The following is a 27,363-nucleotide window of genomic DNA, read 5'->3' as shown; positions in this document are numbered from 1 at the left end:
GAAGCAGGAAAGAATGACTCAAGAAAAATGCTAAAGAGACCACTGCAATTCTCTGTCTTCCCTACCTAAATGATTTTCCTTTATAATAATAGGGCATCTTGCATACCATAACTGTGTTGCATTTATTCTCCAGGCAAGTGGGGGTTCTACAAGCTCTACACCTGTACAGCAGACATGGAATGCAGAATCAAGGCAGAGCTCAAGCCCTGAAGCAGTTGGGAAGTAGAGATGTGGGCATGAGCCAGCCCTGAGAAATTCAACCATAGCCACTCTTTCCAACAAGAAAAGCTACAAAGAGACAAAACTAGTGCAATGGCTAATTATGCAATGTTGAAGTGTAGGAAGCAGAGGGACATTTTTAGATATTCTTTTTCTTTATGTGGAAGATGGCTAACAAAGTAGAAAAAGATAGAATTTATGGTAGAAGTAGCAGTATTTCATCAGAACATTCATGCTCTCTGAATGGGATACAAGTACTCAAGCAGGATTTGGAAGAATCACAGGTCAGTGAAACAAAGGGATCTATCAAACCTGGTCTGCTCCTTTACTAAAGATAGATATATGCCTTTAGAGGGAGGCCTATAGAAGCAAATATGGTTAGAACAGTAATAAAGGTATAAAATACTAAATCCCAATAAGGAAAACCTAAAATAGGTAAAATATGTGCTACAAAGTCACACTAAAGGTTGGGGTTTTGGTGTGCGTTTTCTTTTTTAATTTATCTTCTTTCTGAAAATAACAAAAGGGAAGTGACTATACAGAAACTATATAAACAAAGATTTTCAAAATGCCATACATATTTCATATTTACTTATGTTCCAAAATATTGATTCAGAGTTTTAGAAGTCCTGATCCTTGCTCACAATGGGTATGGCCAAGTCTTGTTTCCATACAATCTCAAAAGAATAAGGTATTCCTCTTTATTTTAGCATATTAAACAGTAATATGAAGCAGTCATAACACTAGACCTATGTTGTCAGATACAGAACAAATACAGGATTACACAATTCCTTAAAAAAATAATCTTAGAACACAGTAAGACAAGAAATACCCAAGTGTTAGATAAGCATACAAACAGCTGATCCACTGTACATTTGGAATTACTCCTCTGCTAAATACAGAGGCTTTACAGCTTCAGAAGCCCATATTCTCACTATCAGATGAAAATATTTATTCAGCGTATTTCCTCTTTGCACTGTTTACCCCTACAGAAGTATGTGTGTATGCGGGGGTGTTGAACAATACAAAGGACACTAGATTTGGGGGAGGGGGGGAAAGCCTCAATGAAAACATGCATAAGTCAGCCCAGCTTGCAAGAAATATCTTGATTTTTGTCTTCCCCATGCTCTTTCTCTCTTTCCTTGATACACATATTATTTCTTTCTTCCATGCCTACCCCCATATAGGAAATCCTGAGGTCGTCAGCATGTGACCCATGGAGCTTGTGTTCTCACAAGTGTAGCACATCACAGCACTACTTCTATCTCCTTTTATGGACTGCCTCTTCAACTTTGCAAAACCACAAAAAGCCTGGCTAAGCCAACACTGCCTACAGCCAGCTGCTCTGATAGAATATGCTCCAGAGCCAAATGTACGGGTATTTTCATTTTTGGATTCTTTGCGGGGAGGGAGGTCTGGTTTTTGGGTTTTGTTTCTTTTAACAGTTTTGCCATTTATTAATAAATGCACTGACTGGACACTTCTGCAGTTCCCTCTTGAGGCAAGCAATTACAAATTATGAAAATATAATTACCATAGCTAGGTGTCAAGTGGCCACATTTTCTATTCCTATATTTTCCAGTGTGTCAAATACATTGAAGAATGTCCTTTGCCTTTCAATTATATTTTTAACTTATTAAGAAAAGTGAGTATCAAGTATTTTTATTTACCTTTTGAAAATGGCTAGAATTGATAGGAAAAGTGAAAGGTGATTTTCATGCCAAAGGTGATTACTATTCTGATCTAGTCTGACCTGATCCAATATCCATCTGCAAGGTAGAATTTAAAGGGGGAAAAATACAGATATAATTAAGAAGAAGAAAGTTTCAAACCCTGTCTTGCAGATTAAGAAACTGAGAATCCATTTCCATGGCCTGGCTGCTCAGCAGATGTCAATGACCAGCACTGGAGAGACTGAAAAGCACACAAATAAATTCTCTGCCATAGCTCTGATACAACTTCCTAACCACGACCACAGTGCATTATCTGTAATTAATCTAATTAATTTACTCTTCTTCTGCAATGGAGAGGCAGACATTAAAACCTGCACAACTGCAGTTATGATCTATTGTTGCAAACTCATAAAAGTAATAAATCAGCCAGGTCTCCATTCATATCAGGCCTTAAATAACCTACAACCCTTCAGCTGGCAAAGTAACTGCTCTACTTCTTCAGGTTCTTCCAGACAAGTCTTCTCTTCTTGGCTTTTTGTGAAGTCCACCCACACGGAGTTCTCGGCCTGCCCAGCCCAGCTGCAGTATTTCTGCCCCATTTTCTCCTGCTCAGGACCACGCTCTGGCTGCTGGCTGAGTGACACCTTGCATTCAGCCCAACGCAGCCTCCCTGCTGTCTGAGCCATGCAGAGAGGAGAGCCCAAGCGCACAGGCATCACAGACAAGTGGCCAGAGAATCCAAAACAGGATCCAAGAGGTCACTCAGCCAAGGCACTTGCTGTTTAGCTACTTTCTCAAGGGCCATATGATGGACTCAACAACTACGGGCCCCAGGTCCTGCTGGGGACACCTGACACTTGGCTACTTATTGCTGCTCTGTATCTGAACATTTCAGCATTCCTGCCTTTTTTACTTGTCCACACTGAATTGCATTCTACAAAATAAAAATTTAAAAAAACCAATCAATTAAACCCACCACCCACCTAATCCAAATATACCACATGGATTTCTAGACTTGTTTGTCAAAATACTTGCAGCCCCTTCAAGTTTTATTTCACCTGAGAACTCAACAAGCTTCTAGTCCAACAACAGTACCAGCAGTGAAAATACTAAAATGCAGAATAGGACATTCCATTCAAGACAGGATCTCCATCTGGAAACAAGCCACTGATGCCTATTCAGCACAGTACCAGCTTCCCATGTGCTCTGCAATCAGATTCACACAAAGTTTATATAGGTAATTTCTAATGCTGACATATGAAAATGTCTCATTCAGCAGTGTCAAAAAAAACCTTACTGGGATGAAAACACAGGATTTCTGCTGCTCTCTGCTCTCCACAAGACTTGTTACCTCATAGCAGACAGAGCATAGATAAGTCTGAGATTATTTTGTTTTGTTTCTTTGTTGGCTGATGTGCAATTTCTGCATCTTTCAGGTACCTTCAACAAGCTGGATTTTCTTGCATTTTCCTCCAAATTATCTTCATAGATTAAACTTTCTCAGCTTCTCTTCTGCACACTTTTTTAAAACCTAGGCCTTCTCTAGCCTTCTCTTACCTATTTTCCAGTTCTTACTTCTTAAGACCTTTAAGACTCACCCACTCCTGTCTAGTCATAAGGTAAATATTCTCACCCCTGCCTTTTCTATATCTCAACAACTACAATCTATGCTTCTCAACTTCATCTACATTTCATTTGTTCCATATCATAAAAATAAAAATTCTTGTAGAAAGAGATTTACTGTAGCTTCTCATTTTATAGCTGACTTTTCTTTCAGTAGCTGTTACAGGAAACAGGGAATCATTACTACAAAATAACTAACTTTTTTTTACAACTTCGGTTTCTTTATGAATTGCCCTTTACAAGTGAGCATTCCCATGCATCTGTTAAGCTGCTTCCATTCACAAGAATAGCTTTACTTTGTGTCTCCAACTTGAACAGTTTTCACTCTCAAGTATTTTAAGAATGCTGTATCGTTATGACCTGTGACTTGGAACTAAAAAATTCTCTGTAAACCTACTGGTTTCAGAAACATTGTAATACTGAATTGTGCTTTCATTTATATAAAATAATTAAATCACCTATGCAATGACTAAGGAAATCCCATAAATCAGGGTAATTATTTTAAAAATAATAAAGGAAAAGCACTATAGGAATAAACAACAGTAGAATGAATTAATCTTCTGTTAAAAAAGAAAAGTAGGAAGCATAGGTTTTTGGAACTCTATCATGTTGTTGTGCTCCAAATGAAGTATTTGCACAATATTAGTGTCGCAATGAAGCTACACAATTTTACCCTGAAACTTACAGCTTCGGGGTGGGCCCCAGAGCTTTTATTTTTCCTTCCTTAAAATATCACCACTGTAATTTCAGTAGCTTCTGTCTCCTTTATATTCAAATTACAAGAACCAAACATAACCATTACAGAAGGACCTTTTTTCCTTAGGAAGAGACTTTCAAAATAAGCAACCGCCCAAAATGTTCAGGTTTGTATTCTGCTTTTTTTTCATTTATATCCCGGTTGGTTTTTATCAGTTGTAGCAGTCCTGTTTACACAAGAAAGTTTTCACACAAGCCTGATCCTAATGGCAAATACCACTACTGCCACTGAAGACAAGAGCATTCTGCACCTCTCAAGTTCAGTCTCTTAAACATTTTCTCTCCGAGAACTATCATTTGCCTTCTCTGTAGAAGCAAATGGTTTCTGCTCACTAATAAACAGGTAAGTGATGTGCCTACTCCAATATCTGCTGTGCAGCAGTTCCAGAGCTAATGGGCATTGCAGCCCAAACTCTCCCCCTTCTAGTTCTCCCTTCTAACATGGCAGACTCCTGTCCACCAAAACACATGCAGGGTAACCACAGGAATCAGGATTTAGCCTATGCCTTTTGAAAATGCAAAATCCAATGTACACTATTTATTGCTGTGAACTGTCATCCATACAACAAACGTGAGCAAACAATAAAAATGCCAAAGCATAAACAAATTTAATGTACATAAGCTCATAGTCAGCTTCATAATAATGGTCAGTGCAAGCAGCAGTGGGATGGAAAAGTTAATTCAAGCATGCTGTGCCCTGTGTGGGAGGACAGTAACCAAACCACACACATCAGCACACTTTCAAACTAAAGAGTAACACTGATAAACTGAGCTTGACAATTGATAAGCAAACTGAGCTTGACAAAGAGAGAGAGAAATATCATGGTGAAAGGAAACATTGCACAGGTTCAATATGTATGAGGATACTAACAGTCTACATATTGAGAAGGACTTATAAAATTATGACCAGATCTGTGTCACCTTTGGAAGCACCACTCATGAGAAACATCAATGTGAAAGTTTTCAAACCAACAAACTAGAAGGACATCTCAATTGCACAGACAAGTTCTTTTCAACTATTTCACTAGTGAGAAGTACTTTAACACCTACACTTACTCTCTTTCCTTCATCATGACGAACTTCCCTTGCCTAAAATGCCATCTAGAGCAAAAACCTGTAGTCTGGTGGCACTTTTAAGTACAAGCAAGATGCCTTGTCAGTATTAGCTAACTAAAACTTGTGTGAAGTAGGTGTTACTTGCTGTCATGGCTGTTCTGTAATGCAGCAGCAAGCCTGCTCCAGCTGAGCCCATTTGACTGCCCAGTTCAGAGACACCTTAGAAAGGATTCACAGCAGCCAAACTCATTGGCACACAAGGAGAAAGAGAGTAAACCACGAGTAGGTGGTGGCCAACCCTGATGGATGCCGTAGCTTGGATGCTATTTTTGTGTGGTCTGGCCTGTTGGCTAACTCCAGAGGAATCAATGATGCTGTTCTTTGCAGCCAGCCTGGAAAGGAGTGTGGGGGGCACTTGAACTGTGCAACACCAGCCATCAGGCATGCTGGTAAAATGAGCGCTCCTTTGCATTGTCCATATTTACTAAAGTGTTTAAAATTTCAGTGGACTCCTACATAAACACTTAAGGTTTGATTTTCCAAACAGACACAGATGAAAGTGTCAACGCACTGATCCTTTGAAAATAAACTCCAGGAAATTTTAAGTTGAATATTCAAGATATGAGATCACTTTTGACAGACAATGGCTAAACGTACCTAGGGCCACACATATGTGGTGCTATTTCCACAAATGCCTCCTTGGAATTCAAACCTACACTCCATTCAAGATGAAATCAGCAATTTGAAAAAGTCATATAAAACTTCAGCTAAATTTTTTGCTGGTCAAAAATAAAGAAAGCCATTCCAAATGAGGTTGTTTTTTTTTTTAATCACTGCATGAAATATTTGATTTTCAAACAAGTCAATTAATTTCAAAATTGCCTGAATTTGCTTATCAATTTGGTACTGACTAGTATGTTTTGATTTCTTGAAAAAAAGTAGTTCAGGAAAATTACCAGATGCACACCTGAAGTATTATCCTGAGTTTTCAAACCACACACAATTGAAAAGAGATTGCCTAATAAAATATTTCATGCTCATGTTTCCTCACTCGAGCACTACAAACACTGCCTTTGCTATACAGCCAGATTATCCAGCAAAGTCACACTACAGTCCATTACTCCACTATTATTCCAGTAAGAATAGTGCAGTGGTCCTCAAGAACAAGGCCCAGTTTGTTAAAAAATGCCTACCACCTCCCACTTTCAAACTAGTCAATACCATCTATGTAAATGTGTTTAAAGCTGGCTTGGTAAGGCTACAATACATGTTTGAGAATACTGTACATACCTTAAGTCTTTCTGACTGTAGCATAACCAGCAAGATGTGCTTTATAGTACATCTCTATACTCAGAATAGGAAGATATTTTACTTACTCCCTACTTTTATACATTCAAGACCACCCATGACATTCTGTGCTTGGAGACCAATGCAGTTATATCTTACTACAGTGAACTTCTGTCTTCATTCTAAATAGACCTCATCACATTCAGATTTCAATAGCCACTTCTGCAACATCAGGAAAAAATACAGAAAATATTCTTTCCAATAATGACAGCTGATAAACCAATAAGAGCTTCAAGAAACAACATTAGCTCAGCCTTTTTATATGCTTATAATCATTGTTAACCCAATGTTACACAACAGTGCAATGATGCCATTTCCCCAACAGCTACATTTACTAATTCTCAGAATTTATGACCAAGAAAAAAAGACAAAACCAGAACACATCCCAGCTTAAACAGAATATTTCTCTTTTCTGACATTAAAAATCTATCTCCATGACACTTAAGGCACATTGGTTCCTGATGTATTTTCATTTTCAAGCTTCTTAATGGCAATCTTTTTAACAAACTTAAAGGTGATACTTCTTCCACATTTTTTATCCAACAGCATAATGCCCAGAAGGTAAGCAGTAAAAGCCAAGGTCCTATTGACTTCCTACCCAAAGTAAGTTCCCCACGATATTAATCATAATTGTAGAGCTTTGCACAGGTGATCTAAACCAGGATTCTCCTTCCTCAGGCTTCTTTGTTTTGAAACCAGTCTTGAACTGCAGCCTCTTCACTGATTCTGTAGCTATGCTCCATCAATGGTTCACACACCTGCTCCATGACTTATAGCAGAGCAATATCTTTAAGTGAAAAAACTGTATTTCTCCTTCTCATGGCAGCAGTGCAGTTCCAGCTTCACTGCAGGCATGCACTGTCACTGTACCATGGCAGGGGGCCTGATCTGCTTGAAAGGATGTACAGAAAGATTTAAACAAGTAATGAGCAAGCTAGAACAAGATTTTAGCCTGTTGTTAGTAGTCATGTTTAGGAGATAATAATTTATTGCTCCAAGTAAGGTATATGGGACTTTTTCAGTACAGGGGACAGAAAAAAAACAGAGAAGTGTAGAGTCTGTAATGTGTAGTTTCTGGTCAAAGAGCAAGTGATGCTCCACTTCTGGCTGCACAGAACAATTAAATCTCTCAGCAGCATTTACATGAACAGTATTTGCTATGGTTGACTGCTTTTTGTTGTCATCAATGTTCCACTTCTGTCACCAGACATACAAAATGTCTAATTCTGTCACTTTATTAATAATCCCAACCTGCCCACGCTTTGAGCATTGACTAATCTGGTTAACGAGATTTACTTTAGTCTTGTTTTAAAAAAGAAGTGGTATGATTATTCATGTGCCCACAAACCCTGGGTTTTTCTTGAACTCTCTCTACTGAACTTCCATAAAAGTTAAAATGGAAGAAAACAAGAAAATACTTCAGATTGGCCAACAACCAAACTAGGAATTGCACACTTGCCTAGAGGAGCAGAACTCAACCACCCTTGGCAGACTGTTACCACTACAGTTATGGGATTAAAATGAGGGTGTGAGATCCTCTTGGCTTGGGATTTCCATACTTATCTTACCAATCTGGACTTTGAATACTGCCAAGCCCAAAATTAAATCAGTCTGTACTTATCCTTTCATCTGTCATGTCTTTAAATTCAACCAGCATACACAGTAGTCACATTTATTTCAGCAATAAGCCTCCAGTTATTCAGAGGGGGCAGAATTATCTTGATGGCTAATAACTTTTTTCTCTTCATATAAATTACCTCAGCCAGAATGTGCAGCTTACTGTAAATACATATTTATAGCCACCACAATTGGCTTTAAAAAACCCAAGCAATAACCAAACAAATAATTAAACCCACAAACATCTTTGCCATTTAAGTTGACCAGAGATATTAAGGAATAACTGTGCCACAGAGATCTTAGCCTTACAGATGTGATTTTTTAAAGAGACCAAAATATTTAGCATGCCCCTTTAAGGTCAGAGCTCACTATTTTCAGACAACACTGTTAATAAAATACAATGCTAATGATTAATGTTTAAAAGAAACTGAAATGAGAGGAACAGTGAAAACGAAAATGTTTTGAGGCTGGAAAGTAATGCATTATGGCTGAGCCAGTCTAACAACCTGCTGATGTCAACAGTCGGAGCATCCTGTTCTCCTCCAGCACCTGGCAGGGCCTCTGGCACTTGTTACATCCTGCCCCCAGCTCATGCAGCGTGCTAACCCAGCAGAACACTAATCCAGCAGAAATAAAACCAGATCAAATACCTTTCTGCTGACCTAATTGCAGCCTTCCAGCACCTGAAGGGAGATGACAAGCAAGAGAGAAACTCTTTCCAAGAGCATGTAGCGACAGGACAGTGGGGAATGGCTTCCAACTAAGAGCAGGTTTAGATAAGATTTCTGGAAATAATTCTTTACTGTGAGGGTGGTGAGGCACTGGAACAGGTTGCCCACAGATGTGGCGGATGCCCCATCCCTAGAAGTGCTCTAGGCCAGGTTGGATGGAACTCTGAGAAATCTGGGCTAGTGGAAAATATCTCTGCCCACGGTCAGAGGGGTTGGAACTAGATGAACTTCAAGGTCCCTTCTGACCCAGGCCATTCTATGATTCCATGATTAGAAATTTTTTTTCAGAGCAATATGGAATCCAAGAAGGACCAGCATGAACTCAAGCGAGTAGGAAGGCTAGGACAGGGATAAAATGGCCTTTTTCAGCAGCAAACTGATGGCATAGCATAGTCATAATGTATATTTTCAGCCCAGCTGGCTGTATCTTAGGCAGAAATGTTTTAAGGAGTTACTGCATCTTCTGCTGAGGGCACTGTGGGCTGCCCTGTTCAATGTCACTGCAAGTAAAACTGACAGTTTAAACCCCTCTCAGAGAGATCCACAAGTCAGTCTGCTGGAAAAACACTTTAGCCAGAGGACATTAACCTGCAGGGCAAAGGGAAAGCTGGAAGGGGAAGACTGGAAGAGGGGAAGCTGGAAATGGTAACTTTTTAAAGGGTGACAACTAGACCTACAAAACCTGTTTGTCACATTTCTACTTGATCTGAATGTAAGACATGGGATAAGCATACAAGAGATATTTCAGAGGGCTTCTTAGCCCCCACCTCTTTATTCTCTGGGAGGAGGTCAGAGTCACCAAAATAGGAGTGACTGGTACACTCTGCCATCATAAAATGTGGGCATAAAATGCCTGACAGGAGTGTGCAAAGAGAACAGAGCTGGGCTACTGCCAACAGTGTCCAGTGACAGGGCCAGAGGCACTGGGCACAAACTGAAAGACAAGAGGCTCCACTGAACATCAGGAAATAATGTTGGTCTTTTTTTAATGTGAGGATGACTGTGCCCTAGCACAGGTTGCCAAGCAAGGCTGTGAAGACTCCATCAATGGAGATACTCAACAGCCAGCTGGACAGAGATACTTGACAGCCAGCTGGCTCTTGGCAACCAGCTCTGTGCAGCTCTGCTTGGATCAGATAGCCTCCAGAGGCCCCTTCCAACCTCAGTCTGTGATCTTGTTCTTAATCCCTGACTGTGCCCAAGCTACTTTCAGAGAACAAAGTGCTGTGAGCATCTTGTAGCATGGTAAGCAAGCTCAGGTCTGGTGCAACCATAATGTCTGGCAGAGAAACATGCTTAGCAAGCCTCAGCTCTCCTCTACCCTCTTCTTTTAGCACAGGTAAGACAGCCAAGGCAAAAGGTTGCAGGGTTCCCTCCATTAAGCGTTATTTATTAAATGCTTCCCAAGGCATACAACATGTTTCACAAGCTACTGCAGCCATTTTAATCCTCTTCAGCATTGTGACAAACACGGAAAGTAGCCTCACTTAAGTGGAAAATCTCACCCCCAGCACTGAGGATATGACAGGGCACTCTGAGGGCAGGTGACCTTGATGAAACTGAGTCTGGAGATTATTTGAAAAAATGCTGGTTTGGGGAATTTGCATAGTTTACACTAATGACTTCCTGAGTAACTGAATTTACACAGAAAGTGGTAATCAGGATGAGTTGCTTGTATGGTCAAAGATAAACTGCTTCCAGTTTCACTTCAATCACCAGGTTGCATGATCCACTCTAATGGATCTTGTCTCTGCTGAACTTGGTCTGCAATGCACTGCTCCTATCAAATGATCTTTCTCCTGTTCAAATGCAGTTAATGGCCAGATGTGGATGTAATGGCCTTCACAGTACACAAGGCTACAAGAACTGCAATTGCAACTCTTTCTACCTTTTCCCCAATTCGTTGTAGCAGTGATCTTTCATCTCTCTAGAGAGAGAAACAAATCAGCTTTGATGACCACCTCTAAAGGCTGTTTTATGTCATTCCTACCATCCTGGCTATGCACTACTTCTCTTATTGAGAACCAATTCATACTGACTACCAGGTAAGTTATCTACACCTCTGTCAACTTGCATTATAAGTAAGAGAAATGCCAGCTCATGTTAATGGCCACTAATGACCATTTCCCCAATCAGCTCTTGATAGTATGACATACAGTAGGAAAAAAAGCCAGTATGGTACAAAAGCAAAAAGGAACAAAGGCAATCTGTGTCTCCTACCTCCGCTCGACCTTCGTAGTATGTTAGCATAGACTTTGTAAGTACAAAAAGCCTCTCTTTGTAGTTTAGGGGAGAAGTCCTCTTCTTCTGCTGTGATCTTTTAATCAAAATCTCTTGTAGGATAGTAGTAGTATTCATTTCAGCCGCTTGTCAACTCTCTTCTAGCCATTGAACAGCAGTTCCTGTGAAGAAGAGGAATAAAACATTACCAAATCTTTGGAGGATCACAGAACAGGAGACTTCTGCAACAAAAAGATCTTTTACTTATAAACGAAGCTGCCTGAATATACAGAAAGCTGGAGCTCACATGGAAGTTTACAAAAGTTAATTATTAGACTAAAAAGTTCAGGTTTCGCTCAGCTGAAGGCTGCACTGGCACATTCCCAGGAAGCCAAAAGCTGTACGTGACTGGGATGAAATAAGGTACACTGCAGCCTCTGTCACAGAGAATATGGGTGAGAAGTCTGAAATGTGCTCCAGGCAAGCAGCAGTGTACAACTGCCCTGCACCACAAACCTGTATAGAAGTTTCTAACCTGCAGAGAAGTTTTAATTGCTAAGGTCTGTGCCTGTATAATGTCATTTGCAAAAGAGTTCTATATACAAAATTGAAGATCATAGAATATCCTGCATGGAAGAGACCTACATGGATCATGGAAGTCAAACTCCTGGCCCAGAACAGGACAGCCCCAAGCATCCCACCATTTATCTGAGAGCATTGTCCAAATGCTCCTCCAACTGTCAGGCTGTGATCACTTCTCTGGGGAGCCTGTTCCAGTGCCAAACCATCTTCTAAGTGAAGAATCTTTTTCTAATATCCAACCTAAAATTCTCCTGACAACTTCAGGCCATTCCCTTGGGTACTGTCACTGGTGACGAGAGAGACAAGATCAGTGTCTGCCGCTTCTCCTCCCCTCTCACAGAAGTTTTAACCGCAATGAAGTCTCCCCTCAGTCTCCTCCAGACTGAACAGACCAAGTGTGCTCAGACATTCTTCATATGGATTCCCCTCTAGACCCTTCACCATCTTGCCCCCTCCTTTGGATGCTCCTGCATAGCTTAATGTCTTCCTTACATTGTGGCACCCAAAACTGCACACAATATTAAAGGTGAGGCTGCCCCAGAGCAGAGCAGAGCAGGACAATCCCCTCCCTTGCCCAGCTGGTGATGCTGTCCCTGATGCCCCCCAGGACATGGGTGGCCCTCCTGGCTGCCAGGACACAGCTGGCTCATGTTCACCTTGCCATCGACTATGGCTCCCAGGTCTCTTTCCACAGTGCTGGTTTCCAGCCTCTCATTCCCTGGTCTACACACACAACCAGGGCTGCCCATCCCAGGTGCAGAATCCCCAGTGTGCCCTTGTTAAACTTCAAATGGTTGGTGATTGCCCATCTCTCTAATTCGTCAAGGGCTCTCTCCAGGGCCTCTTTCTGCCCTTGAGGCAGTCAACAGCTCCTCCCAGTTCAGTATTTTCGGAAAACTCATTTAATATTCTTTCAATTCTGTATTCAAGTTGTTTATGAGGATGTTGAAGAATGCTGGGCCTAAAATGAAGCCCTGGAGAACTCCACTGGAGAACTCCCTGGAGAATTCCACTAGTGACCAGTCATCAGCCTGATGTAATCCCATTTACTACAACCCTTTGTACCTAACGTGGATCAGTAAATGTAATTTTGAAAATTTACCCCAAATTTATTAATGAAAATTTTCAGACACAAATGGTTGTTTAGAAGATTTCAGTTTGAGAACAAAGAACTTAAGCTTATTTTTCTGAAACTGCTAAGCATATGCCTTCCAACTTCTGTTAAGAAAGACTTCATGCTGACTAACAAAATCAAGCAATTGAATTCAGACACTTTTGGTCACTCAGTAATGTCAAGCTGCTTTAAGTTCTACACTATGACTGACACCTGTAAGACAAACTTAGGAGTACATAAAAACCAAAGCACCCACAGCTGCTTTGTTTGCCAATCTGGCTCCGGGGTCCTGCTGTAGTCAATCTCTCTGTTCTTTGCAATGATGCAGCTTCAACACAGCTGACCTCCTTCCTCATCAGCTCACCACTGTCCTGCCATGCCACCCTGCCTTCTGCCAGACTGGGAAGCAGGTTAGGGAGGGGATCCAACCAGGATTTCATCATGCAGCACAGGCAGCTGCCTGCACAGACACATTAAATGAAGTGGCAGCAATGAAATTAAATGGAGGAGCCAGGAATGAAAGGAGTGGGAGAGGTTGTGGAGAAGCTGTTCCAGAAAACTTTCTCCCCACTCCCTTTTGCTTTGCTCACTTTCTGCCAGCCGTGCCCATGGCACACTTGGGCCCTCCCTGCCTGGAGCTGTGCTCCAAAGCCAGGAGAAGCTGCAGGCACAGACCTGGAGAGCAACTCGGGCTAGAGCAGCACGGCTGGAGCTGAGGCCATGGCTTGAGGATGGAACAGCAGCATCTGCTGAAGCACCAGGGACTATGAACAATCTGTCAACTGTTTGGCGGGGGTGGGGGGATAACACAAACCAAAGCCCTAGAGTAAAACAAAAAAATAATTCATTCTTCACAGGGCTTACTTTATGCAACTATTTGCTACTTAGAGTATTTCAGAATTCACTGGGGAAATGGCATGCACACTTTTCTCTGCAGGCAACATAACCTCAGCATGGACAAAACAGTACATTTCACAGAATTGTGGCAGACAATCTTGAAAAACCACAAACTTCCTCACAACATTGCCTTACATGATTTAATTTTTAATTAAATCAAATGTAAACAAACTCACTGTAGTGTGTCTCATTTTGTGAGCAAGTAATGGCTGTCACAATACATAAAATGACACTGTCATCCAGTCTAATATTGCTACTACTTTTCACTCTCTGGTTTGACCAGCTGAGCTCTCATAGTCCATATGTCAACAGCTGGAAGTAGTTGTTAACAGCTTTAAAATATCCTTTTCTTTCCTAGGAATACCTCTTCATATGTTAAAAAAAATAATTCAGTTGTTTAAATGGAACTACAAAATAAGACCAGGCTAGGATGTATAAGTAAAAGACAATGATTGGACTGCAAATAGTGATTATTATGAATAATCTACTTTTTCTTATTTCTCTTCTTCTGAAATGCATACACATACATTTTGTTGGTAGTCTGTCATATTGCATTCTGGGAAAAAGGCAGATCTTTTTTAATCAGTAATTGTCTTGGATATGTTATTTAACTACTAACGCTGACCAATTCTGATTTATTGCCCTTCTAAAAATAAATTGGCAATCTTAAAGGTAATTGCAGAAGGAAGAATACTACCATAAACTGAAAATATAAACATTGGCCAAAAAATTAAAAGTCAGTATTAACTTTCAGACCAGCTTCATTCACACAAAACTTTAAGGGTTCTCATCACAGGCTCCCCCACTCAAAACAATTCTATCGCTCTCAGTAGTAAAAGTTCTCTGTTTGTACTTAAGAAAAACATAATTATTATCCATCTTATCTCTAGATCCCTAGAGTGCTGCATTAGTGAGTACAAGAAGGATTCAAAGTTAACTATGATTTCAAATCTCAATACTGATAATGCTAATATATTTCATTTCTCTACCAGATTACATTAACATGACACAAGAATCAAAAAGATCCTTTTGACAAAATTGGGGTTAAAAAATAAAACCATCAGTAAACGTCTGCTCTTGGTTGCTACACTGAATTATCTCTACTATTAAGATTTCAGCAGATTAGAACCAGTTTCCCAGGTCACAAGATCAGCCTTTGAATCTGGTCACAGAAACCTGCCTTATTTGGGGTTATTTCTAAGTCAATGGCTCCAGATACATTTCTTTTTGGCTCAGGATAACTGAACCCTCAATTATTATTCTGAAAGTTCTTTTTCAGAATAGCAATACTCCATTAAGAAGCCCCTGTAACAGCCACGCATACCTCTTAACAAACCCATATATCACTACTTTTCTTCGTTACAGTTTTGGACATTTTCTGTACATTTTCCCTGCCCCCACTTCCCCCCAAACACTCCTTTGTTCCCAGACCATCCCTCAGAACATGAAGCTGTTTGCATGACACATTGTTATCTAGTTATAAACAACTGTGGGAGTTTCAGGCTGACACCCAACATAAACTTTTCACAATATGACTGGTGCCAAGGAATTGCCCTGTTCCCTGCCAACTGTAGTTACACAATAACAAAGACAATCTAATTTGCAGAGATGCTGAAGACTCAGAATTATGGCAGAAATCAGAAAGACTTATAGATTCTCAGCTTTTCTCAGGGCGGGAAAACAACCTCAACTTTAAGCATCAAAATACCTGCATCAGCTTGTGTTTCCCATTTTCCCATTATACAAGAATTAATCTGTACAGCCATGAAGTCACCATACACCTCCTCAAAACAAATTAAAACAACTGCTCAGATAAGCCTTCTAAGTCAATATTGGTCCAAATGCACTGGATACCTTTTCACTTGTAGACAAGCTTCTTATGCATGCCACCTTTCCCAGTTTTCACTGGGGAAAACTGAGCCACTAAGTGATGTGGTAAGCTCAGGTGTTGCAACACTACCCACCCCACATATCTTCTGGTTCCCACTCCCAGCTCCCAGATTGTGTCTGTTTATTGAAACAATTAGTCACTGTAATCCAGCCGGCTTGTAAGAACCTTTAACATTCAAAAAGATGAAAAAAAATTGTACGAAATTTCCAGTGCAATTCTAGTGAGCAGAAAAGAGAAAGTGCATCCAGTCTGATTAGGGCTTCTCTCAGCCAAATGTAACAATTGTCACTTTTTAAGGCACAAATCTTTGCACCACACATAGTCATGGAGGGGCTCACAAGAAAAAAACACATTCTGAAAAACATGCATCACAATGATGCAAAAGGAACACTAGGAGGAAATATTTGTAGCTGAAAAGAAAAATGAAAGCAAGGTGGAACTGTTTTCTGAGTTTCAACACCTCCTTAGTGATGGCAAAATGTCCCTAGGAATTTGTGTCCTTCAGAGCAAAGTCCTGATGTTAAACTGATGGGCAATCAAGGCAGGCAATCCCTCTAGTAACAAGCATCCTCAGCTTTCTGCCTTGGATTTCATGCATTGTGCACAACTGCTCTTTTTCAGATTTAGGACACATCAATCCAAACCCATGTCAACTCCAGATCTGGATACTTAACATTGAAAATGTACCTCCTAGGGCAGTAGACTAAAAAAAAATAAAAATAAATTAAATATTCACTACTTCAATTTGTGAAAGTATCAACCAAAACGTTGATTCTAAAAACCCAATTGGTACCTTGTAATCCCTCCTCAAATCTGTAAGTTTCAGAATATTTTTCCTCCTTCATTTTAATTAGTTCAGATCAGTTTGCTGACCAAGCTCATATTGTGTCCCTGCAGATGTCTGCCGTGGGGCAAGTGAGCAGGCAGCACAGTGCTCCTCTGGGCAGAGAGCAGAAACAGTGCAGAAGGAACAAGGAAAGGAGAACTCCTCACCCTGTTTTTTCTGCTGGAGCTTCTGTTGCTTTACCATGAAACCATGAACTGAGTTATGTGAACATTTACATAAGTATCCAGCACAGGCTTATTTGAATAATTACAACTCAGTGTAAGCAAGGGTTGCAAAATATACTCTTGTATTGCCTGTCCTGCATCTAAGGTTGCAAATTCAAACTCAAAAAAATGAAATACAACTGTTATTAATCCCTGTTCAAAAGGTAAATTTCACAGAAATTCAAATACAAAAGAAATATACTTTAGCAAAAATCTGTCATAATTTAAAAGTTCAGGGAAAAATACTGTAATAATATACAAAATGTATCATATCCAGAAAAAGGAGAAGTAAAAAATATTAAGAAATACTTAGATTGACTTTTTTCCTCTTTTTTTTTTTTTTTTTTTTAGCAGCAGCAGCAGACTCTCAGAAATTACTTCCATCATATGCAAGTTCGGGGTTTTTTTAACTGTGAGAAATGTAATTTGCGGGGACTACTTTCTAAGAGATTTCAAAATTATAGCCAAAGGTTTGCAAAAGCTTCATTTCTCTTTGAAAATCAGCCAAACAAAAAATGGCTAATTTTATATACACAATCAAACCCTGAGAAAATAAAATTCATATTTGCCTGTATGAAATTTAGGTTTAAAAGTAAACAGGCTGAGGGGTAAATCTATGACAACTCTGACTGGAGATTCTGAGACCATGTGATGTTGCAAAATATCCTTTATTCAGCTGAAAGGTACTCATGTACACCACACACAGAAGGAGCATTTTATCACAATCAGAAGCAGTTTTCCAAAATTTGTTGGGAACAGGCTCGCTACATTTTACAAAGTACATCATTTGTTTCCTTTTGGCATTGTAACTTAGGTGGTTGGGGTAAGCAAGAAAATGACGACAAGTGATGGTCACTCTTAGGGTCAGTTGGCACTGAGGTGGTTTATCACACCAAACTGGAGCATCAGCTCATCAACCATTGCAAAAGGGAAATGCACTCCAGAGAGTACACAAAACAGCTCAGGAAAAATGGTAAGAAAACAAAAGGGTTTGTTTTCCCATTACAACAATGATTTAGTTGAATGGCATGTAGATGTTTCCAATTCATTTATAAACTCAGCTGTTGCTCCTTACTGGATTGCCTGCAAGCCATACACTCCAGTTACTAAGTTATCCTTTCACAGCTTTAGAGGCACTTTCTTCACAACTAAATTATTCAGGAAATTTATGAAACAAAAATTGCACTATTATCATCCATGATGAAGGAAATATATTCACATGGGCATTTTTTCCTTGAAATTATTTACTACTAAGTTTGAGTTAGCAACACTATGAGATACCATACAAAAGGTGGACTAATCAATTTTCACTATCCTCAACAACTTATATTTTTATTCATTCCTCTAGAGCTGAGTACTTGTAGTTTTCTTATTTTTCCCACACAAGAACTTTGCAATATTTGTAAACTTGCATTGACTATTTTGCCTTCAGTTTATTCAGACCAAAAACCTCTATCATTTATAATGTTCTCTGTTGCAAGGCAATAAAGCTGAAAATTAGTTTGGGACAGGGGAAAGCAAGGCACAAAAAAAAAAAAAAAAAAAAAAAAAAAAGGAAAAGACTTTGAAAATTAATCCCTGAAAGGGAGACAGAAGATTTTCCCAGGTCCAGGCTTTGTAGCTCATGTTTATTTTTATTCTAAATACCATGTATAAAGCAAAGTGAAAACAGCAAACCATTTTCTGTTGTCATCCAGCAGGTTTTGTCCGCTATGGTGCCATCACCAAGACTTCAGGATGCTGCAAGAAGTTTGACTGTAGCTGGCAAGATGAGGCAGAGCATAAAGAGATTTGCTTAATTCACTTGTGCAGCATAAAGGTCTAGTGAAGAATATTGGCTTGCCTTACCTGCACAAATATAACTGACCCTCACCTGACAGAGAAAAGATAAAGAACAGGAAGGGAAGGACAGGGTCTGAACTGGGAAGAGGCATGTGGTGTACTGGTCCCCTTCACGTGTTTATGTACCTTTGAAAGGAAACAATCTGCTTTATTCTGGCAAGTGTTTCCAAAATAAGGCTAAAGAGAGACATGGAAGAACTAACTCCAAACTGGCATGGCATTGGTTTGGAAGAGCAGAAGCAGCTAAAAAGCAGAATCTGTATGCTTCACTCCTACATAGACCAAGGCCACTCCACCACAACCCCACTGGTTGGACATTCAGTAAAGCAGAGTGCTGCCTCAGCCTTTTTCCAAAAATCCCCTGCCCATAAGAAGGGAAGAGAAATGGCAACACCCACTTACTAAAGAAACAGGCAAAGATGAGATTGGCAAACAAAATGGGTGATGCTTGTGCAAAAGATTTTCCTACTTCTCCAGGAAGCTGAAGATTTAGAGGGCTGGAAAAATAAAAGCTCTATTAAATCAGAGGTTGAACCTAACCATGTTAAGGAATCCTAAAGCTCACTATCAAGTAGGAGAACAATTGCTTTTGTACACAAAACTGCTAGTATGAGAAAAACTAATCAAATCTATGGGAAAGAAAAATATAAAAAGAAAATAATTCAACAGTGCCTGAGGGTACCCTTTTTTTCAACTACCATAAAGGAGGCAACTTAATTAACTTTCTTCACAATTTGAAGTTGTCTTCTCAAATGTTATACAATCTCAGAGATGGACATGATATATTAGACCAAAAATAAGCTCAATTTATTTCAGTATTCTAGACACTCTTTTGACATGGTCTAACTAAATTACTGAAATACATATGAATTATGACTGTCTTTATGCACAGGGAATGACTAATACTTCCTCAGTTAATTCTCTTTCCAAACATTCCAAGATCTTTTTTCCCTAAACAACTGCTTGTTCTCCACCTACTAAAGAACTACTTGTTCTCCACCTGCTAGACTCTGTGGAAGCTACACAGTAAGAAATAATTCAACAAACATGTTTTCACTAGAACACATCCCCTCCACTACAAAACAAGCACGAGAGATCGAACACAAAATGAACAACCATTTACATTTCAGCTGAGATGTTGTACTGCCCTTCCCATGCGTGGCAAAGCTGTGGTGTTGGCAAGGTCAGCATGCTTATCTTGTGATTCCAGACTCTCTTACCCTGTTATGTTGGATAGGTGTGCTTATTTTGGCTGGGGTAGAGTTAACTTTCTTCACAGTGGCTAATATCGAGCTGTGTTTTGAAACTGTGTTGATTGCAGTGTTGATAATATAGTGATGGCTTTGTTATCGCTGGGCAGTGTTTGCACAGAGCCAGGACCTTTTCTGCTTTTTGTACTGCCACACTGGCAAGGAGACTGGCAAATTAGAAGACACAGCTGGGATAGGTGACCCAAACTGACCAAAGGGATGTTCCAGACCATATGACATCACTTGAGTAGATAAAGTGGGGGGAAGAAGGAAGAAGGGGAGACATTTGGAGTTATGGTATTTGTCTTCCCAAGAAACTGCTTTGCATGATGTAGACCTGCTTTCCTGGGGATGGCTGAACACCTGCCTACCCACAGGAAGTGGTGAAAGAAATCCTTGCTTTTACTTGCATTTTATAGCCACTTGCTAATAAAGTCTCCCCATACAGGACTGAAAAGCCAGGCTGTGACCTTGAAGAATTTCTCCTTCACATAGAGTGCACCCTAAGCAACAAGGAATACCAAAGGACTTCAGCTTCATTCACGTCAATATACACATATTAATTCAGGGGAAAATTTCTCACTGAATCTGAAAATAGACACAACTGACGCAAGGCTGTGGTCTCGTGTTTTCCCTTTCCTCTGGTTAATGCAAGGTAGTGAGCATCTCCAGCAAAGCAGCTTGTTATCTCTGCTCTCCTTGGTGTCAGATCTCAGATGTGTTGAGGTGCTACAACTGCTGCAAGTTAAACAGGGAAATGGACTTGCACTTGTCAGGAGTCACAAGACATTTATGGTCTCAAGCATTGAGGTCAAACTCTTTGAGACATGGTGCAACACAGTCATTAATGCTTCACGGTATCCTACTCCACTCTGCTTATCTATGGTGAGACACAAGCATATTGGAGAATCAATCAAACATCATCACAACTTGGGCTACAATAATCCAGTCCCATTGAGGTCAAAATTACAAGAAGTAAAGTTAAGGCATTGCAAAGGTAAGATTCATGGTTAGGTCTCAGTTTTTCATGGGGAATGCCTGTATCACATTGAGTTTCAGAGTTCGTTTCAGGTTAAGAGATCCAGAAAAGTAACTATACCAAATTGAGGGAATTTTGCTGCTTGCCCATGACTTTTACTTTTTCCTCAGAAAGCTGTAATCCCCTTCATGGTTGGGGAGAGTGCCTTTGTGGGACGAGAAAGCTGCTGTGGTGCCAAAGAGGCTGCCTGCACAGAACGATGGCCCTCCTCCCACTGCTCTCACACTCCACAGCCTTTCACCATGCCATTCTCCCAAACTCCCTGCTGATAAAACAGACCCTCACAGTTCATCTGACACTCTGGAGCTGTAAATATGTCTCCTTCCAACCACCAAACCTGCTGTATTCAAGAACCACTGAGGATGACTGATTGCCAGCCTGCAGCTCTGAGGAGGAGATGGTCCTCATGGCTGACCACGACAAAGCAAACTGAAACAGTCCAGCCAGCCATGGTCTGAATGAAACAGCAAAATCACATGTGGCTGCATAACTAAACATGTAACAGGTTGCATGTAAGCAAGCTGAATTCAAGTTGCAATAGCAGTTTTGAACCAGCCACTCTTAACACTGGAGTGTTAGATCTCATCATGTTAAAAAAAATATTATTTTAAGCGTCTGTTCTGGATACAGATGAGGTAGAAATTTTAATTTCAAAAGATCCCAAAGTATATGTGAAATTATCAGCCTAGGGGATCTCCCATGGGGCAGAAAAAGACCCATTCAGCTCAACTCACTTTGCACATCCCTTGAACTGGGTCACACAATTCAAAGCGGGAGAGCCCCCATCCTTCTCCTTCTATGGCATTGGAGACCACTGATGTGGTCTGCAACTTCAGCTGGGAAGAGACACTCAGAATAAGGGTGGGGAGGCAGGAAAAACACACACAGTTGGTTTTTTTTTCTGCCAGGGTATGGAGCTTGCCCTGTTATATAGGACATCCTGTAGTTCACAGGACAAGTAGCAACCTTGAATATATTAATTTATGCATTATAATTATCTCACCTACCTAGTCAGCTACCACAGTGAATCCAACAAGATTTGTTCACAGGGCTGCCTAGGACAGATTTGCAATGTTCAGCTAAAATGAAACGGCAGGTATCACCTGGGTCTGATGGTGAGTTATGTGGCTATCCTGTGGAGGGAAGGAAAAAAAAACCAAAAACCCAGAAACAACAAAGACAGCCTTTTTTTGTTTCATAAACATAAATGGTCAGCAGTTTGTCCCAGTCTAGCGTACAGTGCACTCTCTGGAAGTGCCCCTAGAAGGGTAGGGTCCCACTGTCATGGCCAGACCCTCTTTCAGAAGGAAGAATCCTACTTCCTTTACTACCCAAAGCCATGTTTTTCTGCCCTACATTCAACTGAAAACAAGGCCTAGATCTTACAAGTTAATCAGATCACAGCTTGTAATAGGCACAAGGCTGAACAAAACCCCTCCTCACAGGAAACTCAGCTGTGACCTACTTGAGCCTACATAAAGTTATACCCTATGTGTGGCAAAGTGGTACCCATTCACGTGTCTGCTGATAAGAGAAATGGAAACGAGAAAAAGCAGGAGTGCCAAGAAAGCCTTTGTTCAGGTCTCACACACCTCAGCACACTACTTTTTTTTCCCTTTTTTCCTGCGTTTGTTTAATGTTGCATAGGATTTTTACCTTAAGAGGCGAAAGAGAGTAGCCCAGTTGGCAGCTTGGTGCTTTGCTTCAGCAGAGGAGCTGTGACTGCAAACATGGGCAAACACTTCTCCTTCCCCTCACCAAAACCTGAGTCCCACAGCTGATGGGAAGCAGCTCTTGTACATCAGCTGCTGGCCAGGCTCAGACTCTCCCAGAGCAACTCCTCTCTCTGCAGCAGGCTCCTGACAACCCTATCTCCTGCCCACCATGCAAGGCAGGACCACACCACGCTAAGCATGAGCTTTACTGAACTGCCCAGAACACAGGACAGTCATGCAACCAAGAGGTGTCTTTTCAGCAATAGCATTTCCTCCTAAATGTTTGGGTATTATCCAAACCAAAGACGACTTCTAGGTGAAAGAAGAAGTTTACCTTACTTCTAAGAAAGGTAAACCCTGCCCATGATGGACAGACCTACTCTCAGGAGACTTCCGTCATTCTTCCCAAGATTTCATGACCCCATCTGAACACAGTGGCTACTTCACAGTACTTGTAAGAAATGGCTCTCTCTCCATCCCACCTCCATGCCCAGGAAATGCAAAAACCTGCTCCCCTCCCCACAAAGCACCTTCTGCAATGAGACTATCGTCACGCTGGTACGTAGTTACCTACCTATTTTTCAAGGTTTTATCTCACATGTTGTTTTCCCTGACTCTGAATCATAGCCCGTGGGGCTGAGCCAGGGCAGGGGATGACTGAGAACTGCCAGTGCTGTCATGGCCACGGGGCAGTGCTCAGCTCCCCAGTTCCTCTTCTGCCACACCAGACAAAGAGCAGGCGTGTCCACCCAAACACTCATTTCCCTCACTTGCACACTGTTTTCTTTCCTAATGCTTTTTCCTTTAGAAAATACACTTAGAAAAACAGACCAGAAGCAGGAGAGCAGGATGCTCCTCTGCCTGAGTGCTGGCAGAGCAAGCTGGTGATTTGCTGCCAGAAGTAAACTGCTTCATTACCAAAAATACATTTCTTGAGACCTGAGAGACCACTTGGTAAAACACTGGTGTAATTTCATGGGTTTCTGGAGAGTTGTGTTCCATTATATCAGTAATACCTCTAATGTCTAGTGCTAGCATGAAGTCCTGGCCAGGAGAATTAGGGTAAATTGGGCTGATCCCTCTGCAGTAAGGAGGAGGATGCAGACAGTGTAGTGAGAGCCTTTCCCTTGCATTTTGCATAATGGAGAAAGCTACTGGTATCAGCAGGTCATTTAATGAATTTCATCATTCTAATTTCCATGGTGCAGCAACTGACTGACCATTGCCAACACTTTCTAGACAAGGTATCAGTAATTCTGCACAAATAGATGAATCCAGATAATAATAAAAATATATGTAGCACAAATACAAAAATATATTATATATGTCCTTTAGGAGCACATATGTAATTAGAAACACAAAAGCCTGAGGTGGTGGACCTTTCTTCATCATGCCAACTTGTACTCCACTCTGTTCGAGTACTGTTTTCCATATTTTTCAGTTTTTATTGTTCTTTGTACTATTTCTGCAGGAGAGTCATTGTAGACTGCTACAACTGATTCTTTGGCATGCACAAGTCTTCCTTTTTTGAAGAACGGTTCCAAGTTCAGCAGCAAAAAGGTAATAGGTTACTGAAAAAAAGTCAAACTAAGTAAAAGTAGAAAAACATCTTAGACATCAATAGTTAACAAAGGCTAAAGACTGTTTTCCATGACCTTTGCATTGACAGCAGGCAGCACAGACTTCTATTGTGTAAGAAACAGAAAATGTTTTGCATATTTGAGGTATAAATATTTGTATCAAACTTACACTATTCTGCACCTTATCTTGGGCATCCAGTTTATAAGCTAACACAATGAAGAGATAATCAAATCTACAACTTGCACCTATATTTGGTGGGGGGGAAGACTTTTCTTCATGCTTCTAAGTAATTCTATTAAATTAACCACTTCCCAGTTATTTAAACTTCATTACAGGTTATCACATATCATGGTGTTTCTGAATACAATGTTGTTTCAGGGCAAGATGAAAAAATATAGAGCTAATATTGTTTTATCAGCTTTTTATTTTTCTTTTTTATCTACTGTAGACAGCCTAGTGGATACACTACAATGCCAAATCCACAATGACTACAGCCAAGCATTAAAATGTGATTTAACTTAGGACATAGTTCAAACTGTCTCATAGTAACTGTTTTTTAAATATTTCAAAGACTTTAAAAACTCTACATTAACATTAAAAAAAAAAAAAAACAACAAAAAAAAAACGTGGTATGCCTATAAATTTTGAAGGGCTAAAAAAAGCAGGTCTGGCAGTTGATACCCAGAGTTCCTTCAAGACTGAGGTGTAACTGCCAGTATGGTTTTGATTTGCACACCTATGAGATTATCTTATCATAACAAAAAACATGCCAAACATAATCACACTGCTCTGCTTTCAGTGGTTTCAGCAGGAAAGATCACATAGAAATCAACCTTTTGGTTCAAAACAATTGTAATATTCATTTAGAAATTTACAGGAATATATAAGGCACCCTTTCAAGAACTAGGTTCAGAGATAAATGTGATCATTTCACGATAAAATGTATTTCACAACAAATAAAACATAAAATAAACCCCAGAGAAACATGAAACATACCAAAGAAGAGTCTGATAGTAAATGGGCTCTTTCCTGCTGCAGTTCCCTTACAAACCATAACCACCATAAGGAACTCCCTGTCTGGGAGCTACCTCCCCACCTACAAGAGCAGTACCCAGCAAACAAGACCAGGACACCTAAAGGGCCTCCTGTGCACAGGTGAAATGATCTGAGCAGCACAGCTGCTCTGTGTGCCAGAAGGAAAGAAAAGCACGTGCTTTCTGATAGCCTAAAATACTCTAAACATTTATATAACAGCAGTAAGTAATAACCCATCTTCCTGTCTCTGAGGAATTCTGAGAAACTGAACAAAACATCATCTTCTATCAGAGGTGAGACAGTCAGAATATCAGAAACACATACTCTAAAATGAAAACAAATGCTCCAGAAGCAAGTACTCGCAACACAGCTTTTTGCCTGCATCTCTACTACAGTCAGTTTTTCCATCTATAAAAGCTACATGTATTTGACTCGTGAAACAACGCTGAGTATTTCAGATTAGCATCTGTCATTTCAAGCAGGGAACTCATGGCCATGCCTGTACTAAAGGTTCAGTTTACAGCTCAAATAACCACCCATTCTAACAGAAAGGAAGCCTATGGAAAAGCACCACGCGGGTCTCGTCCCCTACTGAGCAAGCAGCAGGTGCGCTGTATCCCAGCAGGAGGCTATGCAAGAGCATTCACTGCCAAGAAAGGGTATCCCAGTGCGGGACAGAAAGCAGGAGGAATTATTAGGATAGCTGAACTCAACAGGAGGCAATTTTTCCCTTGAGACGAGGTGAAACGGCCTCAGCAAAGAACAGCGGTTGCATGGAGCTAAGACTCAGAGGAGAAAGTCGCACAAAGAAAGAAATACCCATCAGTGTTGGCTGTCAAATGGATTTGGCAGCCTGGACCACAACCCCTTTATATTACACAGTTAGAGCAATTTTAAGCAAAGGTTTAACAGCCAGCTTTTGTCACCGCTCCCGCTCACGGCTGCTGTGGCACCTGTGCGCCGAGGCAGCAGCAGCCCCTCCGCCCCGGCGGTGCCGCACCCTCGGGCCCGGAGGCAGGGGGGCTCCGTGCGCCGGCACCCCCGGGCAGCTGCCCGCGGTGCCAGCGCTGGACGGACCCGCTCCGCTCCCTCAGCGGGCCGGCAGCCCGGCTTGCCTTACCTGCCCCACCTGCGCGTCCCGCCGCGGTCTCGGAAGGAGTCCGGGCGCCGGCGGCGTGGAGGGCGGCGGAAGGAGGGAGGGAGGAAGGGAGAGAAGCACCGCACTGCCTCGCTCCGGCCCGGGAAGGCGGCACCACCTCCTCCTCCTCCTCCTCCCGCCGAGCGCGGCTCCCCGCGGAGGAAGCAGCGGGGACAGCCCTGCGCGGGGCGGCCGCGCTTGTCTGGGCGCCCTCCGCGCTCGGGGCGGGGGCGGCACTGCGAGAAGCTGAACTGAGGTGTCCCACACCCACTAGATCCGTCGGGAGCTGCCTGGAATCCTGTCCGTGAAGTTCAAGAAAAAGACAAATTACGTAATTCGGAGCAGGTTGCAAACGCTCCCTCAAAATCTAGGTTCTTGGCCCCAGCTGGCTGTAAACTGTGTGAAAGCTGTGCTTTGACTACAGCATTTCTCTTACCAAGCCACGGTGAGAATGAGCGCTCGCAGGGCTCCAGGCTGGTGTGGCGGTGGGCACGGCATTCCCGCATCCCGAGTGGGCTGTGCACCCCGAGGCTGCTCCTCTTTAACGCCCATGGAAGACCTGCTCGTGTCCCAGTGCCCCCGGGGTAACAGTGCCTTCCTTCATAATTAACCGTGCGCAACAGTCGCATCCCGCCACCTCAAACCCACAGCCAGAATGACTGAAGCGGCTTTTTGCACCCCTCAGGTTCCTGTGTTGAACTTCAGAGTTCAGGGTCTGTACTGAAACGGTGTGTAGGCTCTTTTCTTTACCTTCTTTCCCTCTCTTAGCCCAGTCTGACCTATAGAAACTGTCACTGCAAAACCACATTGAAAGAAAAAGATCTTGTAAAGTTCAGTGGAAATACATCTCTCACATTTCAGTCAGCCTAGAGGAAAGCAAGCAGGGTCTATGCTGTTTGCAAGAGAATTGTTTTGTTGTGATTAGAGTGTAATAGCTGTATCAACACAGATGTCTTTCTGTTCAGCTCAGAGGAAATGACTTACAGA

General features: G+C 41.3%; 1 protein-coding gene across 3 annotated transcripts in view; it reads right to left on the bottom strand.

The window, feature by feature from the left end:
• TEC (tec protein tyrosine kinase) overlaps positions 1–26,987 on the bottom strand; it is a 44,178-nt gene extending 17,191 nt beyond the window's left edge. For 2 of the 3 annotated variants that reach the window (XM_041402698.1, XM_041402700.1), the window contains exons 1-2: positions 26,359–26,564; positions 11,243–11,424 (exon numbers count right to left, since the gene is read on the bottom strand). In XM_041402698.1, the coding sequence (XP_041258632.1) occupies positions 11,243–11,380 (138 nt within the window). In that variant the 5' untranslated portion in view covers positions 11,381–11,424; positions 26,359–26,564. Of the gene's footprint in view, positions 1–11,242; positions 11,425–26,358; positions 26,565–26,812 lie in introns of those variants that run through there. The other variant, XM_041402699.1, reaches the window with a different exon arrangement.
• Between the last annotated feature and the right edge of the window lie 376 nt (positions 26,988–27,363).

The sequence above is a fragment of the Onychostruthus taczanowskii genome, unplaced genomic scaffold (genome assembly GCF_017590055.1).
Source record: "Onychostruthus taczanowskii isolate IOZ18803 unplaced genomic scaffold, ASM1759005v1 scaffold2, whole genome shotgun sequence".
Lineage (NCBI taxonomy): Eukaryota > Metazoa > Chordata > Aves > Passeriformes > Passeridae > Onychostruthus > Onychostruthus taczanowskii.
Note: the sequence above shows the minus strand (reverse complement) of the source record. Positions and strands in the feature narration are given on the sequence as shown.